General features: G+C 37.6%; 1 protein-coding gene and 1 pseudogene across 9 annotated transcripts in view; both read right to left on the reverse strand.

Annotated features, from left to right (window-relative positions):
* The window catches only part of EPB41L5 (erythrocyte membrane protein band 4.1 like 5), a 142,725-nt gene that overhangs the window by 90,893 nt on the left and 27,080 nt on the right, over positions 1-24,752 (reverse strand). For all 8 annotated transcript variants that reach the window (XM_032250622.1, XM_032250620.1, XM_032250625.1 and 5 more), the window contains 7 exons: positions 5,449-5,491; positions 4,443-4,521; positions 3,066-3,110; positions 2,832-2,884; positions 1,654-1,774; positions 1,436-1,523; positions 237-325 (listed from right to left, as the gene is read on the reverse strand). In XM_032250622.1, the coding sequence (XP_032106513.1) occupies positions 237-325; positions 1,436-1,523; positions 1,654-1,774; positions 2,832-2,884; positions 3,066-3,110; positions 4,443-4,521; positions 5,449-5,491 (518 nt within the window). The remainder of the gene's footprint in view (positions 1-236; positions 326-1,435; positions 1,524-1,653; positions 1,775-2,831; positions 2,885-3,065; positions 3,111-4,442; positions 4,522-5,448; positions 5,492-24,752) is intronic.
* LOC116531734 lies at positions 7,160-7,688 on the reverse strand (annotated as a pseudogene). Its single transcript, XR_004260555.1, has one exon. The product of XR_004260555.1 is annotated as a 40S ribosomal protein S24 pseudogene (transcript).

The following is a 24,752-nucleotide window of genomic DNA, read 5'->3' on the forward strand; positions in this document are numbered from 1 at the left end:
TGTGGTATACTTTGAAACTAATGGGAAATACAGCTAGAAGAGTTTTAATAATTGCCTCTGAAGAGTGGGAATAATGATACGTAAAAGTGTGACAGGAGACAGTAGCTTCTCACTGACAAGTTTTTCACAACGATTTAATTTCCAAACTCCAGTTTACATATTAACTTTATGTAAATGTTTTTACTCATTGAAAACCAAAACAACAGTAAGTATCTTTGACAATAACTCTTGCTTACCAAAAAAATAAGCCAATTTTGGTATCTCCTTCAAAAACAAGGACTCCTGTTGGTGTTAGTCCCAAACTATAGTCATTCCCATCTCTAGCCTAATGTAAGAGGAGAAAAATGTGTTAGCTTTACTTGTATAAAACAGGTTTCACATTTTCACACAACTTTGAAATTTTATTTTTGTACCGAATTATATTAATTACATACAGGCTAATATTAACACATGATGTGTTTTTAACACTTAGAGTATCCAAAATAACATTCTCAGAAAAATTTATGCATATATTTTAATTTCTAGTCATTGAAACATTAGAGTTTTAGAGTGTATCTTCATTGAAAGTGGGTAGCTACACTCCCACTACAAAGAAAGCTGTTTCCACATTCTTCCCATATTCTATATATGACTTAGATCATGTATTTTGGAAAAGACTGCTGATACAGTTTGGCTCTGTGTCTATACCCAAATCTTGTGTCAAATTGTAATCGCCAGTGTTGGAGGAGGGGCCTGGTGGGAGGTGACTGAATCATGGAGGTAGACTTCCCCCTTGCTGTTCTCATGATAGTGAATGAGTTCTCATGAGATCTGGTTGTTTGAAAGTGTGCAGCACCTCCCCTTTTGCTCTCTCTCCTGTCGGCATGTAAATATGTGGCTGTTTGCCCTTCACTCTCCCTATAAGTTTCCTGAGGCCTACAGAGAGGCAGAAGCCTATACAGCCCGCAGAACCATGAGCCAATCAAACCTCTTTATAAATTACTCAGTCTCAGGTATGTCTTTATAGCAGAGCAAGAACAGACTAATACAACTGCCTTTCTGGAAAAATGTTACTAGTTAAACTAGAAATAAATCACTACAAAGCTGTTGCACAGTTTATCAAAATCTTTAATTATTTTAACAGAGCCTACTCAGTGTAAGACATGTAATAGGAAGTTAAAAGAAAAATGGCTCAAAAGCTTAAAATAATTTTTATAGGGGAAAAAAAACAGCTTAAAAGAACCAAGTACCTTGTATTAGGGATTTGTTTACTTCTCTTCTTTCTTGTAATGAACCTTTCTGTGAGATTCTAGTCACTCAGTATTTAACCATACATCCAAAGTACCCAGTGCTAGCTTACACAAACTCCATGCCCTCTCTCATACTGAAATATTCCACGGTCACTGTGAATCTCCAAAGAATAAATTTTTAAGAAAGCATTGCAACACTTGCTTACCTTGACCACATGCATATCAACCCCATACATTTCTAGCCATTTGGCTTTATTCAGATAATTGGTTTCAGCCTGTGCTGGTGTTTGACCTCTGAAATTTAAAACAATGATTTTTAAAATAACAATAAACATAAATTCTATACCAAGGATACAAATAGAAGAAAATGAATATGAAATAACTATTATGATTTTTAAAGAAAGTATAGTCAAATGCCAGATACCTGTATTCCTTCCATTTTTCAAAAATTGCCAGTTCCATCTCTTCAGTCTGAATAGGCACAAACCTGAACTCAGAGACAAGTTCAGGACTATGCTCAGCAAGATCATAGTCACCAAGTTCAGCTATAAACAGAAGTTTCAAAAAGTTATAGGTATTTCCTGCTAAATTCTTCAAAAACCATTTCATTAATGAAAATTGCTAAGATTAGAAAGATTCTTTCCTAGGAATTTCTTACAGAAATTCATAATACTCAGACAATTCTCCAAAAGTGAATCCAGCATATCAGTCATACACATATATCTCATGTTTGTTGTTGGTAGGGTTTTTTTAATTACACATCTTTCTCTTAATGTATTCACACCTCAGTGCTTAGCCTTTGAAAGCTGCTTTCTAGACTTCGTAAAGAAATACCTCTGACCTTATAAGTGAATAAATGAAAACATTTAGCAATCATTAAAAGACAATTAACTGGCAACTATTAAGAATATTACTAATGCTGGGTATGGTGATTTATGCTTAGAGTCACAGTACTTTTGGGGATTGAAGTGGGAAGATCATTTGAGACCAGCGTAGGCAACATAGGAAGACCTTGTCTTTGGGGGGAAAAAAAAAAAAAGAATAGTACTGATATACACTGAATATGACACAATATATCAATGTAAAATATAGTCCCTGTCTTCCAAAATTTTAAAATTATTAATCCTAAAAAAGTAACTGAAAGGAACGAAAAAAACTGGTGGGAGGAAGCAGCAGGAAAAAAACTGAACAATGCACAAACATGTATGTACTCATCTGTGGTTATTTCTGAACAAAATGTGGGCTTGGAGAGAAAGGACTGCTAAACTATATGGCTTCAGCAACAATTTACTCATACATAACTGCATTTCTTTTAAGGAAAAAGATAGCCGAAGGCCCCATCATAACATTTACTGACTTAACAGGTAGACTATGACTTTTCAACACTTTAGGTGGGAAGGGAGGAATTACATTAAAGAGAAGAAAAAGAAGGCAATGTTCTAAAACAAGTAAGAGTCAGAGTTGGACACTGACAGAAGTTTATACAAAAACAGTGTTGTTTCTTTCCTTGCACATAATTAGAATCTTCTGAAATTCTTTAACTAAAAACACACAGAAAAGGATTATACTTGAGTCTTAACAGTAAACATAAGAACCGCTTACCTTGCAGATTATAAGCTGCCAATTGCACTGCTGTATCAAAGGGACATTCTAATCTAAGGCCAAAACACAAGTTTGTTAGAAAAGTCAATTTCATAACCTTCGTTTTTAAGATAAATGAAAATAATACATGCTTTATGTTGATCATTTCTTTTTCGCAACTATAAACTTATTTTTTAAATAATTTTTCAACCACCCAAGGAAATGTGCATTGATCCTTAAATAACTGATACTCACTTTCCGCTGAGAATATCTTGTTTTAACTGAAGAACAAATAAATACCTAAGAAAAATGAAAGGCACAAATTTAACCCAACAGCACAGTCTACTGTGATAAAAAAAATCTTACCCTTCTAATTTAAGTATTATTTTATTAAAAATTATGTGTATTAATATATAAATGATGTATATAGTTTGTGGATACATAAAATAATTGAATACATTTATATAATTTTTAAGGATCAAGTCAGGATACATGGGATATCCATCACCTTAAATATATGTCTCTTCTTTATGCCAGAAATATTTGAATTATTTTCTTCCAGCTATTCTGAAATGTAAAATACATAATTGTAAACTATAGTCACCCTACTGATCTAACACTAGATCTTAGAAGTATTCTTAATTATAGATTCAGTGCGGTGGCTCACACCTATAATCCTAGCACTTTGGGAGGCCGAGGCAGGTGGATTACTTGAGGCCAGGAGTTCAAGACCAGCCTGGCCAACAGGGCAAAACCCCATCTCTACTAAAATACACAAATTAGCTGGGTGTGGTGGCAGGTGCCTGTAATCCCAGCTGCTCAGGAGGCTGAGGCAGGAGAATTGCTTGAACCCGGTGGGGGGCAGAGGTTGCAGTGAGCTGAGAACATGCCATTTCACTTCAGCCTGGGCAACAGAGCAAGACATCTACTTTTTATGTGATAAGACATCTTCTTATGTGATAAGACATCTACTTCTTATCCTTCTTATGAAGGATATAACTACAGATAATAGCTACAATCTCATTGTCAAGATGTTCTAAAGGAAACCCTTCTAAAGGAACTCAAAAGCTCAACTTTTTCATTTAGTAAATAGTATGTGTACATGGAGTCATGAATTTATGATAGAGACCATGAATAAATACAAAGAAGGCAGGATAAAATTAAAGTATATATAACATAAGGTTTATTCAAACCAGGACTATTCAAACCAAAATCTAATGTTGTTCATTAATCAACGGCATTTCAATGAGTAAAGAAAGTTGGGTGCCAATTTGAATAAACTCCCTGTGGCCAAAGATAGATTATTTTCAACATCAATAAATATAATATTGCAATGTATTGAAACATGTCAGTCCTGTTAAAATTTCTGAGTTGAGAGCGACAGTTAAAAAAAAGAACTCACTAGTCAGCTTTGGAGGATGCTAAGGAACCAACACTTTATTTTGAAAATGATAAAGCAAAAGATTCATACACTTAAAAAACACTGTCCCAGAATACAATTCTATTATTTGAGGTCTTGTTACCTGGGGCCAGAAATCCATTTTATTAGCTGACTATAAATTAGAAACAATATAAAGACAACATTTCAAAACTATCAAAATACCCCAGCACAATTCTAGACAGTGTTCTTACCGGGTTAGCTCCTCACGAAGATTATTTGGCTCTGAGGAATAAAACTTTACTCGAAGATGCAGACAATAAGGTGAACCAACTGTTGTTAAAAAAAAAAGGGGGTTTTAATAGACTATTTAAGTAATACTTTTAATACTTTTCAGACAGAAAATTGGCCAAAAATCTACTGGAGTGAGACAAAAGATCAGGTTTTTGTGGCATTGCTACAGGTTAGATCACAGGCTTAAACCTGACACAAAAAGATCAATTAGATTTTTTTAAATGTACCAAATCCTCATATAGTATATTACTATCATCTCTCATCTGAAGAACAGACAGCTCTAGACTAATTCTAACAGTTCAGCGTCAAATGTATCCAATGAAAGTCTTAACTGTGCAATCTAACAGTCCTGAAAACCTGCTAACCTATATTTCTTGAGAGAACTGAGGAATGCCTATGTTATTAACGGCTCATAGTGAATCTTCCCATCCAAATTCATTTCAGCTAGTTCACTAACTTCTATAATTTCAGTGGTCTCATTATTTTGAGACAAGAGTTGAGGTGCCCTAAAAACTCTGATAAAAAGTCAAGTCGGATAATGGATAAACAACGGTATTTTCTCTCTGAATGACACTAACATTTTAAGTGAATTGTTTCATTTTTCTTAATTTTAAAATATTATAACAAAGTCTCAAAATATTTTCAATATTAGGACATACAACAAACAGGGCCAAACAGGAAAATTCCAACACAAATAATTAGCAAATAACAGTTAAGTATTTTGGGGAAAGTCAACCCCATTTGCAATCTGCAAGGTTTTCTCCTGGAAAGTTAAACCCCAATACGGCTGAGTCTAGATTAGTATCAAGGCTATGTAACTTGGGGAGTGGCTCAGTGTATCAAAATAAAATGATTTCTAGAAAATGAAAATGCTAAAAAATTCATCTGAAACACAATTTCTTATGTCCTATTAAGAACCAGAATTTCTAATATAGTCTATTTCCTCTTCCCCTTTTCAGGACTTACTTTTTACTTGCTTTTTGATGCTTTTTGTACCATCCAACCAATGCTGAAAAACAAAAACAAAAATTTAGTTAAGCAGAGGACAGAACTTTAAAATTTTAATTACTAAAAGTTACTTCATTGTGCCGATACTGATAGTCACAAGGAAATACTTCACAAGAAAAAAACTGAAGTGAATGAGAAAAGAGGTGAGAGGGTAGAGTATCTGCCCAATATCCACAGCAAGCTTCTGACGCACATGAACAAAAAAAACCTAAAACCTGATAGGTGACTTCTTTTTTATATAAATACTTTAAGTTCTGGGATACATGTGTAGAACATGCAGGTTACATAGGGATACACGTGCCATGGTGGTTTGCTGCACCTATCAACCCGTCATCTACATTACGAATTTCTCCTAATAATATCCCTCCCCTAGCCCCTACATTCCCCAACAGTCCCTGGTGTGTGATGCTCCCCTCCCTGCGTCCATGTATATATATATATATATATACATATATATTTGTGTGTGTGTGTGTGTGTGTGTGTGTGTGTGTGTTTTACTTAGGTAGCTACTTACCATGTGTTCTTATTGTTCAACTCTCACCTATGAGCGAGACCATACAGTGTTTGGTTTTCTGTTACTGTATGAATTTGCTGAGAATGATGGTTTCCAACTTAATCTATGTCCCTGCAAAGGACATGAATTCATCCTTTTTTATGGCTACATAGTATTCCATGGTGTGTATGTGCCACATTTTCTTTACCCAGTCTATCATTGATGGGCATTTGGGTTGGTTCCAAGTCTTTGCCATTGTGAAAAGTACTGCAATAAATATATGTGTGCATGATTCTTTATAGTAGAATGATTTATGATCCTTTGAGTATATACCCAGTAATGGGATTGCTGGGTCAAATGGTGTATGTTTCTAGAACCTTGAAGAATCACCACACCGTCTTCCACAATGGTTGAACTAATTTACATTCCCATTAACAATGTAAAAGAGTTCCTATTTCTCCACATCCTTTCCAGCATCTGTTGTTTACTGCTTTTTAATGATCGCCATTCTAACTGGCATGGGATAGCATCTCATTATGGTTTTGATTTGCATTTCTCTAATAAACAGTGATGATGAGCTTTTTTCCATATGGTTGTCTGCCACATAAATTCATCTTTTGAAAAGTGTCTGTTCATATCCTTTGCCTACTTTTTGATGAGGTTGTTTTTTTCTCATAAATTTAAGTTCCTTGTAGATTCTGGATATTAGCCCTTTATCAGATGCACAGATTGCAAAAATTTTCTCCCATTCTGTTGGTTGCAGGTTCACTGTGATGATAGTTTCTTTTGCTGTCCAGAAGCTCTTTAATTAGATCAGATGGTTGTAGATGTGTGGTGTTATTTCTGAGGCCTCTGTTCCGTTCCATTGGCTATATAGGCTCTTTTTTGGTTCCATATGAAATTTCAAGTAGTTTTTTCTAATTCTGTAAAGAAAGTCAAGGGTACATTGAAGGGGATAACACTGAATGTAAATTACATTGGGCAGTATGGCCATTTTCACAATATTGATTCTTCCTATCCATGGGCATGGAATGTTTTTCCATTTGTTTGTGTCCTTTCTTATTTCTTTGAGCAGTGGTTTGTAGCTATCCTTGAAGAGCTCTTTCACATCCCTGTGAGTGGTATTTCTGGGTATTTTATTTTCTTTGTAGCAATTGTTTTTTTTTTTTTCACATGAAAGTTTTTAGTTTATTAAGCTTCTCGTGAAAAATCCACAACGGCCATAGATAACATCATTGCAGCACCTTTACTCCTTCGGCTGTGATCCAATCTCCAGCTCACTTTTTGCCAGCGCCAACATTGGCCTTTGCAGTCCCCCTGACTTTCTGCATTCTGTTCTTGCGTTCCTTTCATTGCTTTCTTGAGGTCTTTTTCTTCTCATACAGGCCATGTCTTGCAAGTCTATGTTTGGGTTCATTTTTCTTTGCATAATCCAGGGAATCATAAATCATGCCAAAGCCAGTTGTCTTGCCACCACCAAAATGAGTTCTGAATCCAAATACAAAGATGACATCCGGTGTGGTCTTGTACATTTTGGCTAGTTTTTCCCGAATTTCTGTCTTAGGCACTGTTGCCTTCCCGGGGTGAAGGACATCAATGACCATTTGTTTCCTCTGAAGCAGTCGGTTGGTCATGAACTTTCTAGTGCAGATAGTTACTGTGTCGTTCATGATGGCGGCCTATCCTTACACAGCCGGGGAGGAAAAAAAAAGCCTTTGTAGCAATTGTGAATGGGAGTTCATTCACGAGTTGGCTCTCTGTCTGTTATTAGTGTATAGAAATGCTTGTGATTTTTGCACACTAATTTTCTATCCTGAGACTTTGCTGAAGTTGCTTATCAGCCTAAGGAGATTTTTGGACTGAGACGATGCGGTTTTCTAAATATACAATTATGTCATATGCAAACAGAGACAATTTTACTTATTCTCTTCCTATTATACCCTTTATTTCTTTCTCTTGCCTGATTGCCCTGGCCAGAACTTCCAATACTATGTTGAATAGGAGTGGTGAGAGAGGGCATCCTTGTCTTGTGCCAGTTTTCAAAGGGAATGCTTCCAGCTTTTGCCCATTCAGTATGATATTGGCTGTGGGTCTGTCATAAATAGCTCTTATTATTTTGAGATATGTTCCATCAATACCTAGTTTATTGAGAGTTTTAATGTAAAGGGGTACTAAATTTTATCAAAGGTCTTTTCTGCATCTATCGAGAAAATAATGTGGCATTTGTCATTGGTTCTGTTTGTGATGGATTACATTTGTTAACTTGCGTATGTTGAACCAGTCTTGCATCCCAGGGATGAAGCTGACTTGATCATGGTGGATGAGCTTTTTGATGTGCTGCTGGATTTGGTTTGCCAGTATTTTACCGAGGATTTTCACACTGATGTTCATCAGGGATACTGACCTGCAATTTTGTTGTTGTTGTGTCTCTGCCAGCTTTTGGTACCAGGATGATGCTGGCCTCAGAAAATGAGTTAGGGAGGAGTCCTCCTTTTTCTATTATTTGGAATTGCTTCAGAAGGAACGGTACCGCTCCTCTTTGTAACTCTGGTAGAATTTGGCCGTGAATCTGACTGGTCCTGGGCTTTTTTTGATTAGTAGGCTATTAATTACTACTCAGTTTCATAACTTGTTATTGGTCTATTCAGGAACTTGACTTATTCCTGGTTTAGTCTTGGGAGGGTGTATGTGTCCAGGAATTTATCCATTTCTTCTAAATTATCTAGTTTATTTGCATAGAGGTGTTTATAGTATTCTCTGATGATTCATTTGTATTTCCGTGAGATCAGTGGCGATTTCTGTTCTTTTGCATTTTCTGAGGAGTGTTTTACTTCCAATTACGTGGTCAATTTGAGAATAAGTGTGATGTGGTGCTGAGAAGACTGTATATTCTGTTGACTTGGGGGTGGACAGTTCTGTAGATGTCTATTAGGTCTGCTTGGTCCAGAGCTGACTTGAAGTCCTGAATATCCTTGTTAATTTTCTGTCTCATTGATCTAACACTGACAGTGGAGTGTTAAATCCCCCACTATTATCGTATGGGAGTCTAAGTGTCTCCTTAGGTCTCTAAGAACTTGCTTTATTAATCTGGGTGCTCCTGTACTGGATGTATGTATATTTAGAACAGTTAGCTCTTCTTGTTGCATTGATCCCTGTACCACTGTGTGATGCCCTTCTTTGTCTTTTTTTGATCTTTGTTGGTTTATTGTTGCATTGATCCCTGTACCACTGACCACTGTGTAATGCCCTTCTTTGTCTTTTTTTGATCTTTGTTGGTTTAAAGTCTAGTTTAACAGAGACTGGGATTACAACTCCTGCTTTTTTTTTTTTTTTTTTTTTTGCTTTCCATTTGCTTGGTAAATCTTTCTCCATCCCTTTACTTTGAGCCTGTGTGTGCTTTTGCATGTGAGATGGGTCTCCTGAATACAGCACACCAATGGGTCTTGACTCTTTATCCCATTTGCCAGTCTGCGTCTTTTAACTGGGGCATTTAGCACATTTACATTTAAGGTTAATATTGTTATGTCTGAATTTGATCCTGTCATTACGATGCTAGCTGGTTATTTTACCTGTTAGTTGCAGTTTCTTCATACTGTTGATGGTCTATACAATTTGATACGTTTTTTTCAGTAGCTGGTACTGGTTTTCCTTTCCATATTTAGTGCTTCCTTCCGGAGCTCTTGTAAGGCAGGCCTGGTGGTAAGAAAATCTCCCAACATTTGCTTGTTTGTAAAGGATTTTATTTCACCTTTGCTAATGAAGCTTAGGCTGGATATGAAATTCTGGGTTGAAAATTCTTTAAGAATATCGAATATAGCCCCCCCACTCTCTTCTGGCTTATACGGTTTTTGCAGAGAGATCTGCTGTTAGTCTTATGGGCTTCTCTTTGTGGTTAACCCAACCTTTCTTTGTGGCTGCAGTTAACATTTTTTCCTTCATTTCAACCTTGGTGAATCTGATAATTATGTGTCTTGAGGTTGCCCTTCTTGAGGAGTATCTTAGTGGTGTTTTCTTTATTTCCTGAATTTGAATGCTGGCCTGTCTTGCTAGGTTGGGGAAGTTCTCCTGGATAGTATCCTAAAGAGTATTTTTCAACTGGGTTCCATTCTCCCCGTTACTTTCAGGTATACCAATCAAACATGTTTGGTCTTTTCACAGTCCCATATTTCTTGGAGGCTTTGTTCATTCCTTTTCATTCTTTTTTCTCTAATCTTGTTTTCATGCTTTATTTCATTAAGTTGATCTTCAATCTCTCATATCCTTTCTTCTGCTTGATCTGTATAAGTTTCACGAAGCTCTCCTGCTGTGTTTTTCAGCTCCAACAGGCCATTTATGCTCTTCTCTAAACTGGTTATTCTGGTTAGCAATTCTCTAACCTTCTTTCAAGATTCTTAGCTTCCTGGCATTGGGTTAGAACATGCTCCTTTAGCTTGGAAGAGTTTGTTATATTACCCACCTTCTGAAGCCTACTTCTGTCAATTTGTCAAACTCATCCTCCATCCAGTTTAGTTCCCTTGCTGGTGAGGAGTTATGATCCTTTGCAGGAGAAGACATGTTCCAGATTTTGAAATTTTCAGCCTTTTTGCACTGGTTTTTCCACATCTTCGTGAATTTATCTGCCTTTGGTCTTTGATGTTGTGACCTTTGAATGGGGTTTCTGTGTGGACATCCCTTTTGTTGATGTTGATGCTATTCCTTTCTGTTTATTAGTTTTCCTTATAAGAGGCCCCTCTGCTGCAGGTTTGCTGGAGTTTGCTGGAGATTCATTCCAGACCCTGTTTGCCTGTATCACCAGCAGAGGTTGCAGAACAGCAAAGACTGCTGCCTGTTCCTTCCTCTGGAAGCTTTGTCCCAGAGGGGCACCAGCCAGATAGCAGCCAAAGCTCTCCTATATCAGGTGTCTCCCAGTCAGCAGGCATGGGAATCAGGGACCCACTTGAAGAGGCAGTCTGTCCCATAGCAGAACTCAAGCACAGCGCTGGGAGATCCACTGCTCTCTTCAGAGCCAGCAGGCAGGAACATTTAAGTCTGCTGAAGCTGCGCCCACAGCTGCCCCTTCCCCCAGGTGCTCTGTCCCAGGGAGATAGGAGTTTGAGCTATTAAGCCCTGACTGGGGCTGCTGCCTTTCTTTCAGAGATGCCCTGCCCAGAGAGGAGGAATCTAGAGCGGCAGTCTCGCTACAGTGGCTTTGCCAAGCTGCAGTGGGCTCCGCCCAATCCCAACTCCCTAGCAGCTTTGTTTATACTTTGAGGGGAAAATCGCCTACTCAAGCCTCAGTAATGGCAGATATCCTTCCCCCATCAAGCTTGAGTGTCCCAAGTCGACTTCAGACTGCTGTGCTGGCAGCAAGAATTTCAAGCCAGTAGATGTTAGCTTGCTGGGCTCTGTGGGAGTGGGATTCGCTAAGGTAGACCACTTGGCTCCCTGGCTTTAGCCCCCTTTCCAGGGGAGTGAATGGTTCTGTCTCGCTGGCATTCCAGGCACCACCGGGGTATGAAAAAAAAAATTCCTGCAGCTAGCTCAGTGTCTGCCCAAACGGCCATCCACTTTTGTCCTTGAAACCCTGGTAGTGTAGGTACTGAGAGAATCTCCTGGTGTGCCGGTTGCAAAAACCATGGGAAAAAACATAGTATCTGGGCCAGAGTGCACCATTCCTCATGACACAGTCCCTCATGGCTTCCCTTGGCTAGGAGAAGGAGTTCCCTGACCCCTTGCACTTCCTGGGTGAGCCGACACCCCACCCTGCTTCAGCTTGCTCTCCTTGGGCTGCACTCACTGTCTAACCAGTCCCAATGAGATGAGCCAGGTACCTCAGTTGGAAATGCAGAAATCACCTGTCTTCTGGATTGATGTCACTAGGAGCTGCAGACCAGAGTTGTTCCTATTCAGCCATCTTGCCAGCCACCATGTGACTTCTGAAAACATTTCCTTTGCTCTCTTAGAAGGATGACATTCTAAATTTTGCCCTCATTTCCCTCACTATTACCAAATAAATAACTCTTGCAAAACTGTTAAAATTAGAGAGACAAGTATCCCCATATTCCAGTGTCTGGTTCATTCTTATAATTAAATGTAAAATTTATTAGCATATGAGAACCAAAAATTAGGTGAAACAATGTCCCCCAAATTTTATAAAACAGACCCTACTCAGAGGTAGTACTCTTTAAAAGAACCTTCAGGGTAAAATTAGATCTTTCTCATCAAGGTCCTATCTATTAAATAAAGCAGTCTTTGTCCCACAAATAAAATAAGTTAACATTGGGACTATGAGACTTCTGGGTTTCAAAGAGGAATAGCCTTTTATATAACCTCTTTATCTAAAATGTCCATGACACAAACAGACCTAAAACCTTTTCCAGATAATTCCAGTGATAAATCATTCCCAGCTTACTTCTCATCATCAATTCCTTTATGCTTCCAAGTCCTAACAGTGACAGGATGCACACATCCAACTAAGATATACATGACTATGTTCTCTCCAGCATGCTTTCAATTCCAAGCACTCTAAAGGACATCCTAATGTGCTAACCAGTTCACAGAGCCAAGGAATTCAATTTCAGAAATGCAGATAGGCAGAGTGGGTAAACAAAGCTGCATTGTAACTGTTTACTTTTCTTGCCAATTATTTGCCTAGCTTCTTCTCTCCATTCTCCAAGATCCAAAAGTGCAATTCACATAACTATCAGTGTGCCAGCAAAATACCTTATTATGTTTAAATAAAATGTTCAGTAAATATTTTTTAAAATGCTATGCAATATTTTCTCAAGATTTCAAGTGTGTGGGCTACTTTGCCATCTTTCATCTTTTAATAAATTCAGTTGGACATCCACTTAACCTATTTCAATCTAGCAATCTTTAATCTTTTAATCTAGCAAATGCTGTTTTAAACATCCTTCCATTAACAAAACACTAGGCCTGCCAGCAGGCAGAAAACAATTCAGTTTTCTATCAGAAGAAAACAGTTCAACTTAGAACAGCAAACAGTTCACCCATCACTGTCTAGCCCAGAAATCCAATATCCAAATATCCCAGACTTAACTGACACAAATGCCTACTACAGCCTGATGCAAATCATATACTGAGTAAGAGAAAAAACTAGTTTTCATGCCCCAGATTTTCTTCCCAGAACCACGAAACTGGGAGTTGCCCTATCTTCCATGGCTGGTCACCTGGGGACTATTTCATGTAGCCTCTCATACTCCATATTGAGTGCAAATGAGCACAACCCTTCCATGAAGCAATCTGACTAGACAGTAGCCAAAGTCTCAAAAATAACTGTGTGTCTTCAACCCTGCAATTCTACATCTAGAAATCATCATGGATGTGTGTAGATTTACCAACAAGAAATTACTCAAAGAAAGTTAGGACAACCTATGTATCTAAACAGAGTGAACTGGTTTAAGTATTTTAATATAATAGAGTACCATATATCCATGAAAAATAATAAAAGCAAATACTTAAACATTTGAAAAATTACTTATATTGTTAAATTTTATAGTATAAGATATTATAAATTGTCAAGATATACAAATTTGTATTATGTAATACATATTTTCATTCACAGAGATAATCTGTAATAATAATGTAAGATATTATCTCTTGGCTGATTGAGATAGCTAGTGATTTTTTTCTTCTTTGTGCTTTCCTATACTATCTACTTACTCTATAATGAACACATATTACTTAAGGCAATAATCACGGACCCCTCTTATTTTAATGTTTTACATAGGTAATATATTCATATGGTTTAATTTTTTGGTAATAATAAAAATTATATGGTTAACAGTTCCCCTCAGTCTCTGCCCCCCATTACCCACCCTCATAACACATGCAGCCCTCCTCCCCAAGATGTTATTGGTTTCTCTTGATTCTTTCCAGAGTTTCCTCAAACAGGGAAAAAAACAATTTTTCAAGTGTGTGAGCATGTGCACACACATATGTTGGTAAAGAACATTATCAGTGGACAGAAAATAGGCTAAATATAAATTTTGACAGAATAAATTTTCAGGGAAATAAGAAGAAAACAATTTTTAAAAAATAGAACACTATTTCAACCGGGCGTGGTGGCTCACACCTATAATCCCAGCTTTGGCAGGCCGAGGGAGGCAGATCATGAGGTCAAGGGATCGAGACCATCCTGGTCAACATAGTGAAACCCCATTCTCTACTAAAATTCAAAAACTAGCTGGGCATGGTGGCACACACCTGTAGTCCCAGGTACTCTGGAGGCTGAGGCAGAATAATTGATTGAACCTGGGAGGCGGAGGTTGCAGTGAGCCGAGATCGCGCCACTGCCCTCCAGCCTGGCTCCTGGTGACAGAGGGAGACTCTGTCTCAAAAAAAAAAAAAAAGAACACTATTTCAAGAACAATCTCAGCTGGGTGCAGTGGCTCATGTCTATAATCCCAGCACTTTGGGAGGCCAAAGCAGGTGATCACTTGAGGTCAGGAGTTTGAGTCCAGACTGACCAACATGGTGAAACCCCATCTCTACTAAAAATACAAAAATTTGCCAGATGTGGTGGTAGACACCTGTAATCCCAGCTACTCGGGAGGCTGAGGCAGGAGAATCACTTGAACCTAGCAGGAGAAAGTTGCAGTGAGCCGAGATTGCACCACTGCACTTCACCCTGGGTGACAGAGTGAGTGAGACTCCATCTCAAAAAAAAGAGAACAATCTAAAGTCTTTCTTAGACAGTTATAACTTAAAGTTATCCCTGTTTAAAACTATTTAGGACTAGTCTCACAAATATACCTTTCTACTCTAATTTGTCCTTACTATCCTACTAAAGAAGTAAATTCAACACAATCACCACACACAGTGGCTCATGCTTATAATCCCAGCTACTCAGGAGGCAAAGGCAGGGGCATGATTTGAGGCCAAGAGTTTGACACCAGCCTGGGCAACATAGTAAGACCTATCTCTAAAAAAAAAAAAAAAATTCTAATTAGCTGAGCATGGTTGCATGTGCCTATAGTCCCACAGTTATTTGAAAGGCTGAGGTAAGAGGGCTGCTTGAATCCAGGAGTTTGAGATTGCAAGGGAACTATGATGGTACCACTGCACGCCAACCTGGGTGATAGAACAAGACCCCATCTCTAAAACATAAGTATATAAATAAATATAAAATCACTCTAGTGAGAAAAAGGATCATAGTTTCCTACAAGCAGGCATTTTTGTCTCTTTTCTATTTGTATGCGATAGTTTCTAATACCTGCACTCCCTTAAGACAACCCAAAACTCAGATAAAGCATCAAACACATTTTAAAGTGAGATTTAGGAGCTGTGGGAGTTCTGGGTGATGTTCTTCTGGTAAAGGTCTGAGTTCATGTTTGGATATTCTCAAGTCTGTTTTCTTTCATCTCCTCCACATTCCAAGACCGGGGACTGGAAAATTTAGGCCTCAGAGACAGGCACTGATAGCATTTTCCTTGAATCAGGGTCTTTAGGAGTTTATATAACACTAGAAGATAAAGTGAAAGCACACAGATATATGTTACTAATACGATTCTCTTTCCTCACTGTACCTTAAAAAGGAGACAACTTCCCTTCTAGTTTCCTACTTTTAAAGTTTAGTTAATAAAGAGATATCAAAGGATGTGGAAAGCCACATTTCTTTCCATCCTATTGAACTAGGCATGGAAGAATAATTATCTACTTGTATCTTAAAATATAAATAATATGTAACCACAAACATAACAGCCATAAGTACACCAAACAAAGAATGACCTAGGGAGCTTCCATTAAACACTAACATACACGTACCCTCATCCCAGGTCCTATAATCAAACATGGTCTGTAAACAGTTCTTCAAATGAATGACTCCTGCCTTCTAACCACCTAACTCACCTGCCTCTAATAAAGAAATGTACCACCACTACTCTTGCTCAAAGGGCAAAGAGCTTACAGTACAGAGATGTTAACCATGTTTCAAACCAATTGCCTCTGCAAAAACTATTTCTGTGTGTAGAGGCTTATGCTCTGAATTAAAGAATTACTTTAAAACAAATCTGTACATTTTGAATAATCTCAACAAAATGTTAAAAATCTACACTAAGGAAAGAGAGGATGAATACATTGCATTACTGTGTTCTAACTGAAAACACTTCAATTTGATCTAGATTCCACGACACACTTCCTAAGTAACTACTTTTTTTGAGTTAATAGTCTGTATTAAATGACATTGCAAATGAAGACTTAGTCAATAAAATAATATCTTCCACTGTGCCTTTCTGTATATTATTAGTATGCTTTAAGGATTTTTTTAACCTTTATTTTAGGTTCAGGGGTACATGTGCAGGTTTGTTATACAGGTAAATTACATATCATGGGGATTTGGTATACAGGTTATTTTGCTACCCAGGTAACATGGCAGTTTTTTCATGCATTATAGAGGTCATATATTTACTTTCCAGAGATAAAGTACATAACCTATTTTGGAAATACACTTTAAACAGGGAGACAGCTTGCTATCAAAATTGCATAGGAGCTCAGCAAAAAAAAAAAGTGTTCATGACAGGGAAAAAAAAGTGTTTACCTAAGTCTTTATTAAGAAAGACTATATTACCATAAAAATCTTTGTTGAGTTATACAATGAGATTTAATAACAAAGTTGTACCAACAGTAGAAAAAAAAGAGATTATAGGTGTTTGACAGCGTAAGTGTCTTAAAGACAAAGAGAAAAACTTACAAACTTACACCATTATCCATCTTCCTTTAAGCTATTGCTAAAGAAGAGTTTACTAAACTGGAGAATTCATAGTTGGGCTTCAGCGACATCTGAATTACTATTATACAGACAAAATGTTATGTGTATTTGCATTTTTCTAGGGAAAAAGTCCATAAATTTCATCATAATTCTAGGTTTAAGATCATCACTGGACTACACAAAAGGGTATTAAGTTTAGATTTTAAAATAGACAATGGGGTAGTATTCTGCAGTCCACTAAAACAAAGATGACCATATATTCTGGTTTACCAAAATGATACTGGCTTGTGCCTACTATCCCAACCCCTCAATTCATTAAGTTCCCCTTTCACTCTCTAAAGTGGCCTAGTTGAAAAACGGACAAAAAAAACAAACAAACAGAAAACACAGGTGTGGTGGCTCATGCCTGTAATCCCAGCACTTTGCAAGGCTGAGGAGGAGCATTTGCATCCAGGAGTTCAAGACCAGTCTGGGCAACATAGTGAGCCCCCATCTCTACAAAAAAATTAGCCAGGCGTGGTGCATGCCTATAGTCCCAGGTACTCGGGAGGCTGAGATGGGAGGATTGCTTGAGCTGTGGGAGATTGAGGCTGCAGTGAGCCGTGATGGTGCCACTGCATTCCAGCCTGTGTTGACAGAGTGAGACCCTGTTTCAAAATGAAAAGAAAAGAAAATCTGAATACACCTGTAACAAGTAAAGTCAATGAGTCAATAATCAAAAACTTCCCACAAACAAAAGCCCATAACCAGGTGGTTTCAATGATGACTTCTACCAAATGTTCAAAGAATTAACACTAATCCTTCACAGGATTTTCCAAAAAAAAATACAAGAAGAGGGATGGTTTTCCCACCTCGTTCTATAAGATCAGCATTACCCTGACACCCAGTCCAGAAAAAATATCACAAGAAAACTACAGACTAATATCCTTTATAAATACACATACCAAAATAATCACCAAATACTGGCAAACCAAACGAAGCAACATATAGAAAGGATTATGTGGCCAGGTGTGGTGGCTCACACCTGTAATCCCAACACTTTAGGAGGCTGAGGCAAGAGGATCGCTTGCGTACAGGAGTTCAAGGCCAGCCTGGACAACGTGGTGAAACTCCATCTCTACTAAAAATATAAAAAGTAGCTGGGCACAGTGGTGCGTGCCTATAGACCCAAGTACTTGGGAGGCTGAGGCAGGAGAATCACTTGAACAGGAAGGCGGAGGTTGTAGTGAGCCGAGATCGCACCACTGCACTCCTGCTTGGGCAACAGAGGGAGATTCCGTCTCAAAAAAAAAAAAAAAAAAAAAAAAAAGGATTATAAACCATGACTAAGTGGAATTTATCCCAGAAACGCAAGGTTGGTTCAACATTTAAAAAAAAAAAAATCAATCAACATAACATACCACATACCATATAAACAGATTTTTTTTTAAATCCCACATCATCCTCCCAATAGATGTAGAAAAAGCAAGTGACAAAACCCAACGACCTTTCATTATCATTATAAAAGCACCAAGGAACTAGAAATAGAAAAGACCTTCCCTCAACCTGATAAAGGACACTTATAAGATTCCCACATCATACTTGATGGTAGAAGACTGAAGATTTTCCCCACTAAGATCACGAATATGTCAAGGGTGTCCATTCCCACTGCTTCTATTCAACATTTTATTGAAGGTTCTAGCCGGGGCACTTAGGCAATAAAAGAAAAGAAAAAAAGACAAGACATCCAGATTCTAAAGGAAGACATAAAACTGTCTTTCTGCAGATGACATGATCTCATAAATAAAAGCACATTAAAACTATAAATAAGTTCAACAAGACTGCAGGATACAAAACAAATACACAAAAATTGGTTGCAGTTCTATACGCTAAAAATGAACAATCCAAAAATGAAATTATAAAAACAAATCCATTTAAAATAGTATCAAAGAAATAAAATGCTTCGGAATAAATTTAACCAAGGAAGTAAAACTTCTATAAACTGAAACTACAAAATATTGTTTTAAGAAATTAAAAACCTAATACACAGACATTCCATGTTCACAGACCAGAAGACTTTACATTGTGAAAATGGCAATATTCCCCAAATTGATATACAGATTCAACACAGTCCCTACCAAAATTCCAACTGCTTTTTTTGCATAAATGGATAAGCTGACCCTAAGATTTATATGGAAATGCAAGGGACCCAAGAATAACCAAAGCAATACTGAAAAAAGAGAGCTGGAGAATTCACACTTCCCAATTTGAAGACTTACTACGAAGTTACCATAATCAAGATACTGTGGTACTGGCATAAGGATCAACAGAAAGATCAATGGAACAGAATAGAGAATCCAGAAATAAACTCACATATCTATAGTAAATAGATTTCCAACAAGCATGCAAAGACCCTTCAATGGGAAAAGAATAGTCATTTTAACAAGTGGTATTAGGATCACTGGATATTCACATGCTAGAGAATAAAGCTAGGGCCAGGAGCGGTAGCTCATGCCTGTAATCCCAGCACTCTGGGAGGCTGAGGTGGATGGATCACTTGAGGTTGGGAGTTCGAGACCAGCCTGACAAACATGGAGAAACGCTGTGAAAATACAAAATTAGCCAGGCGTGGTGGTGCATGCTTGTAATCCCAGCTATTTGCAAGGCTGAGGCAGGAGAATCACTTGAGCCCGGGAGGCAGAGGTTGTGGTCAGCCAAGATCGCGCCATTTGTACTCCAGCCTGGGCAACAAGAGCAAAACTCCATTTCAATTAAAAAAAAAAAAAAAGAATAAAGCTGGACCCCAACTTCATAACATATTCAAAAATTAACTCTAAATGGATCAGAGACTTAATTTTGAGACCTAAAACTATAAAACTTTTACAAGAAAACATGTAAACCGTTGTAACCTCAGAGTAGGCAATCATTTCATAGATACAACACGAACAGCATAAGCAACCAAAGTAAGTAAATTGGATTTCATCAGAATGTAAAACTTCTGTGCAAAGGACACTACCAAGAAGGTGAAAAGTGGGAGAAAAAATTTGCAAATACATCTGACAAGGGCTTAGTACCCAGAAAATATAAAGAACTTTTACAACTCAACAGCAAAAACGCAAATAACCATTTTAAAAAACAGGTAAAGGATTTGAATAGACATTTTTCTAAAGAAGATACCCAAATGGCAAATAAGCACATGAAAAGATGCTCAACATCATTAGTCATTAGGAAAACGCAAATCAAAACCACAATGAGACACCATTTCATACCAACTAGGATGGCAGGACCAAAAAGAAGGGGAACTAACAAGTTGGCAAGGGTGTGGAGAAACAGGAACCCTCATACACTGCTGGTGGGAGTGTAGAATGCTGCCATTCCTGGAAAAGTTTGGCACAAGCATCCTCCCACCTGAGCCTTAAGTAGATGGAACTACAGGGGTGCACCAGCACACCTGGCTAATTTTTGTATGTTGTAGAGACAGGATTTTGTTTGCCATGTTGCCCAGGCTGGTCTCGAACTCCTGGGCTCAAGTGATCCGCCCACCTCAGCCTCCTAAAGTGCTCGGATTATAGACCATCATGCCCTACCTTTAGAGCAGCATTATTCATAACAGCCAAACAGTAGAAATATTCCAAATGTCCATCAATAGATGAGTAAATAAAATGTGATATATTCATACAATAGAATATTATTCAGCAATAAAAAGGAATCAAGTACTAAGATATGCTACAACATGGATGAACTATGAAAACCTTATGCTAAGTACACTGCCATATTCTAAAGGCCACCTATTACATAATTCCATTCAAATGAAATTTTCAAAATAGGCAAATCCACAGACAGTGTTTGCCAGAGGCTGTGAGGAGGGGTAAATGGGGAATGCCTGGTAACGTGTAAGAGGGTTTCTTTGGGGGGTGATGAAAATGTTCTAGAATTAGTGATGATGGCTGCACAGTTCTAATATACTGAAAACTCTGCATTGTACAATCAAAAATGGTGAACTTTATGGTAAGTAAATTACATCTCATTTTTTAAAAAGTGGCCTACTTTACAGAAAAAAAATGAGTCATGCTAACTAAAATCAACTCCTTCTACTTAAGCATGCCTTCTCTCTTCTCTTTTTACTCCAAACCAAATCTCTGAGGTAACAACTGTTCAATACTATTGTCAAAGGAATGCTTTACATACCCTTGTGTATTTGTAAGGTGACAAGTTTCACAATTCCTTCCCTTTTCCAAATAATTCAGTCCATCCAAGATCAAAGAACCAGCAGAAAAAATAAAATAAAAAATAATAACTCAGTCCAGAAAAAATTAAGTGGTCTGAGCAAGACCAGCATCTACAGAGGGAGAGGCTAGAGACGGGTTCCATACATGCCGAGTGATCAATAGAGTAAACCTACTGGTGATAATCATAGCCTGGTTTCTGTAGTAGACGAGAACCACAAACATGGAAAGAGAAAAAAAACTACAAGTCCTGTAGTGTTAGACTGGAATTTCAATTATTTATGGGTGTTGAAGTCATGGTAGTTTTTTTTTTCTCTCTCTGTATTTTATATATATATATATATATATATATATATATATAAAATATACACATATATATATATACACACATAATGTAAACACATATTTATAGAAGTCTTATTTCCTTGGTTGTATTGAGTTATGAAGTGTGCTTACTTACAGAAAACATATACTAAAAAATTCAGGTGTGATGGGACATCTTAACTATAATTCTCTTTCACATGGTCCCAGAAAAATGGTTATTTACACTATCTTTGCAACTTTCTGTAAATGTGAGTTTGTTTCAACTATGAAATATGTGTACGTGAACATAGAATGACCCAGTCTAATAAAAAGTAAACAATTTAAAAAATGGTACTTAGATTAGATGTCTATATAAGAAGAAAAGTGAACTTTGGCCTCACTGATTTACTAATTTTGGTTATCTCCATGATGACTCCATAACTCTATAGTCATAGATGTTCTGGGCTAATCTACAGTAACCAATAAACTAAAATTTGGCACATTAATTTTACATATATGGACATGCCATATGCTGAAGGTGAAATCAACATGTAATTCCTTGGTCAGTTTTTATGCTCCCCCTCACCCCATTTTGGTTTCATTTCACTCTGAATATGTCCACACAACAAGCTGATTCTTTGTTTGCTTATGTCATGAGACTATCAGGGAATCAGGTGAATTAGAACTTGAAAAGTTTAGCTTATCTAAAGTTCATTTTTAATATCTTTACCAATTGTTCTTCCAGTTCAACTCATAACTTAGTGTATTTTAGTGAAGCAAAAATAAAATGAAGTAAAAGTAAGCCTGCAAGTTTAATTTTAATGCCTAAATTTCTGGTTACTGGAAGGAATAAACTAGAACTAAAGAAGGAGGGATTAAATATACTAATCCTAGCTTTACCAAAAATTTATTATTATGACAAGGAAGGCACTATATGCGCATCAAATGAGAAAAAATATCAATATGGAATTCAGAAATTGCAGATATTAGCAAAGAGCTAATAATACAACTTAGTGCTGGGCCACCCACCTCGGCCTCCCAAAGTGCTGGGAGGCCGAGGTGGGTGGATCACGAGGTCAAGAGATCGAGACCATCCTGGTCAACATGGTGAAACCCCGTCTCTACTAAAAATACAAAAAATTAGCTGGGCATGGTGGCACGTGCCTGTGATCCCAGCTACTCAGGAGGCTGAGGCAGGAGAATTGCCTGAACCCAGGAGACGGAGGTTGCGGTGAGCCGAGATCGCGCCATTGCACTCCAGCCTGGGTAACAAGAGCGAAACTCCATCTCAAAAAAAATAATAATAATAATAATAATAATACAACTTAGTAATGACTGCATGCTTCTTTCTACAATTACTTAAATATTAAGTACCTCAAACCTAAATGAGGCATACTTTTGCCTTTTTTTCCCTCACACTGCCTCAAAAAACAGGAAGTCATAAATTGTTTATCCTTAATATCATTTATGTATTCATCTAATTGTAAGACTTTATTATTATTCTAGAAGTGAAAGCTAAATTATATTAAAATTAACAGGCAACCAAACTTTTATCAAACTAAATGGAAGTACAGAATTAAATTCAACAAATGTTTTGTGTGTCTACTACCTGCTGGACAGAGGTACGTACAACTCATTCTCTACCATTAGTGAATTTAGTCCATTAGTGAATTTAGTCTAATGAAACAGAATTAAGAACATTAGAAAGAAATAAAAGAAACATCCCCCACACTAACATCACCAAGAGATCAGAAACTCTGAAACTATGAAGAACAGCTTCACAATTTTTTCAGGTATATGCTATGCATGTCCATATATATATATATATATACACACACACACACACACACACACACACATATATATATATATATATATATATATATATATATATTTTTTTTTTTTTTTTAAGAGACAGGCAGGGTCTTGCCTTGTTCTGTTACTCAGAGTAGAGTGCAGTAGCATGGTCATAGCTCACTGTAACCTTCAACTTCTGGTCTCAAGTGATCCTCCATCTCCCAAGTAGCTAGGACTACAGGCATGTACACCATGCCTAGCTAATTTTTTATTTTTATTTTTGTAGACAGGGTCTTACAATATTGCCCAGGCTGGTCTCAAACTCATGACCTCAAGTGATCCTCCCTCCTCAGCCTCCCAAAGTGCTGGATTATATGCATGAGCCACTGCTCCTGGCCCAGATTTTTTTAAAAATAGAAAAATTCAATTACATTGCTTTGTAATCCTTTATGACTATTTCTACCACTCCATATCAATTAGTATATTAACACTTAAAGCTTACCATTTTGGTTTGTTTTAGAAATAGGGTCTCACTTTGTCACCCAGGTTGAAAGTGCAATGGTGCAATCACAGCTCATTGCAGCCTCCAACTCCAGATTCCTGGCCTCAAGGGGTCCTTCCACCTCAGCCTCCCAGCTAGCAGGAACTACAGGCATGCACCACCACACCCAGCTATTTTATTTTTTTAAATAAAATTCTTTTTTTTTTTTTGAGACAGGGTCTCACTCTGTTGCCCAAGCTGGAGTGCAGTGGCACAATCTTGGCTGACTGTAGCCTCTGCCTCCCGGGTTCAAGCAATTCTCCCACCTTAGCCTCCCAAGTAGCTGGGACTACAGGAACATGCCACCATGCCTGGCTAATATCTGGTATTTTTAGCAGAGACAGGGTTTTGCCTTGTTGGCCAGGCTGGTCTCAAACTCCTGACCTTAAATAATCCTCCCACCTCAGTCTCCCAAAGTGCTGGGATTACAGGCATGAACCACCACGCACGGCCAAAAATCACCATTTTTAAGGAGCTACATAGTATTAATTGCAAAGATGTGCCAAAATCTGCCTAACCAGCAACCTGTTGCCAAATGCTCACGGTTACCTAATTTGGTGGCATGATGGGGAGGACTGTCAGGAAAAAACGACAGCTAAAATTATTAACAGCTGTAAACTTAGCCCAGATGCTTCGTAAAGCCAGCTAGGAGTTCCTCTCCAAACACACACACACACACACACGCACACACACACGCACCCCAAATTTCTAGAAGAAAAGGTTTAACGTCATGTTACCCTTATCATCTGTGGTCAGTCTCTTCCTCTGCCAGCTACTGTCCAGGCCTTAGTATTAATTTTATCCTAAACTATTTGTAGTAACTTTTCCTGACTTCTATCTCTGCTCATTCCAAATCCTACATATCTCTACATAAAACTTCCTGAAGGAAAATATAACTTCCCTGCTAGAAGACTACCTAATCTCAATTATTTGAGAGTAAATATTGTCAAATTTAGTATTTAATACTTTGGGCAATCAATTTGAATGACATAACCATTAAACCACCTCCCACTGTTTTCATCTGCTACTTTCTTTCAAACATCCTCCAGTAAAATCCTAATAATCAGTTATCTGAACAGCCTCCAACTTTCTACTCTATTATCTATGCTGTTCTCTCATCAGAAATGCACATCAAAGTACCACTATTTACAGATACAGAATCACAGATCTGAAAGGGAACGTAGATATCCTAGTCTACTCACCTTAATTTGCAAA

The sequence above is a fragment of the Sapajus apella genome, unplaced genomic scaffold (genome assembly GCF_009761245.1).
Source record: "Sapajus apella isolate SASKATOON/1434 unplaced genomic scaffold, GSC_monkey_1.0 scaffold72, whole genome shotgun sequence".
In the NCBI taxonomy this organism is placed as follows: Eukaryota; Metazoa; Chordata; class Mammalia; order Primates; family Cebidae; genus Sapajus; species Sapajus apella.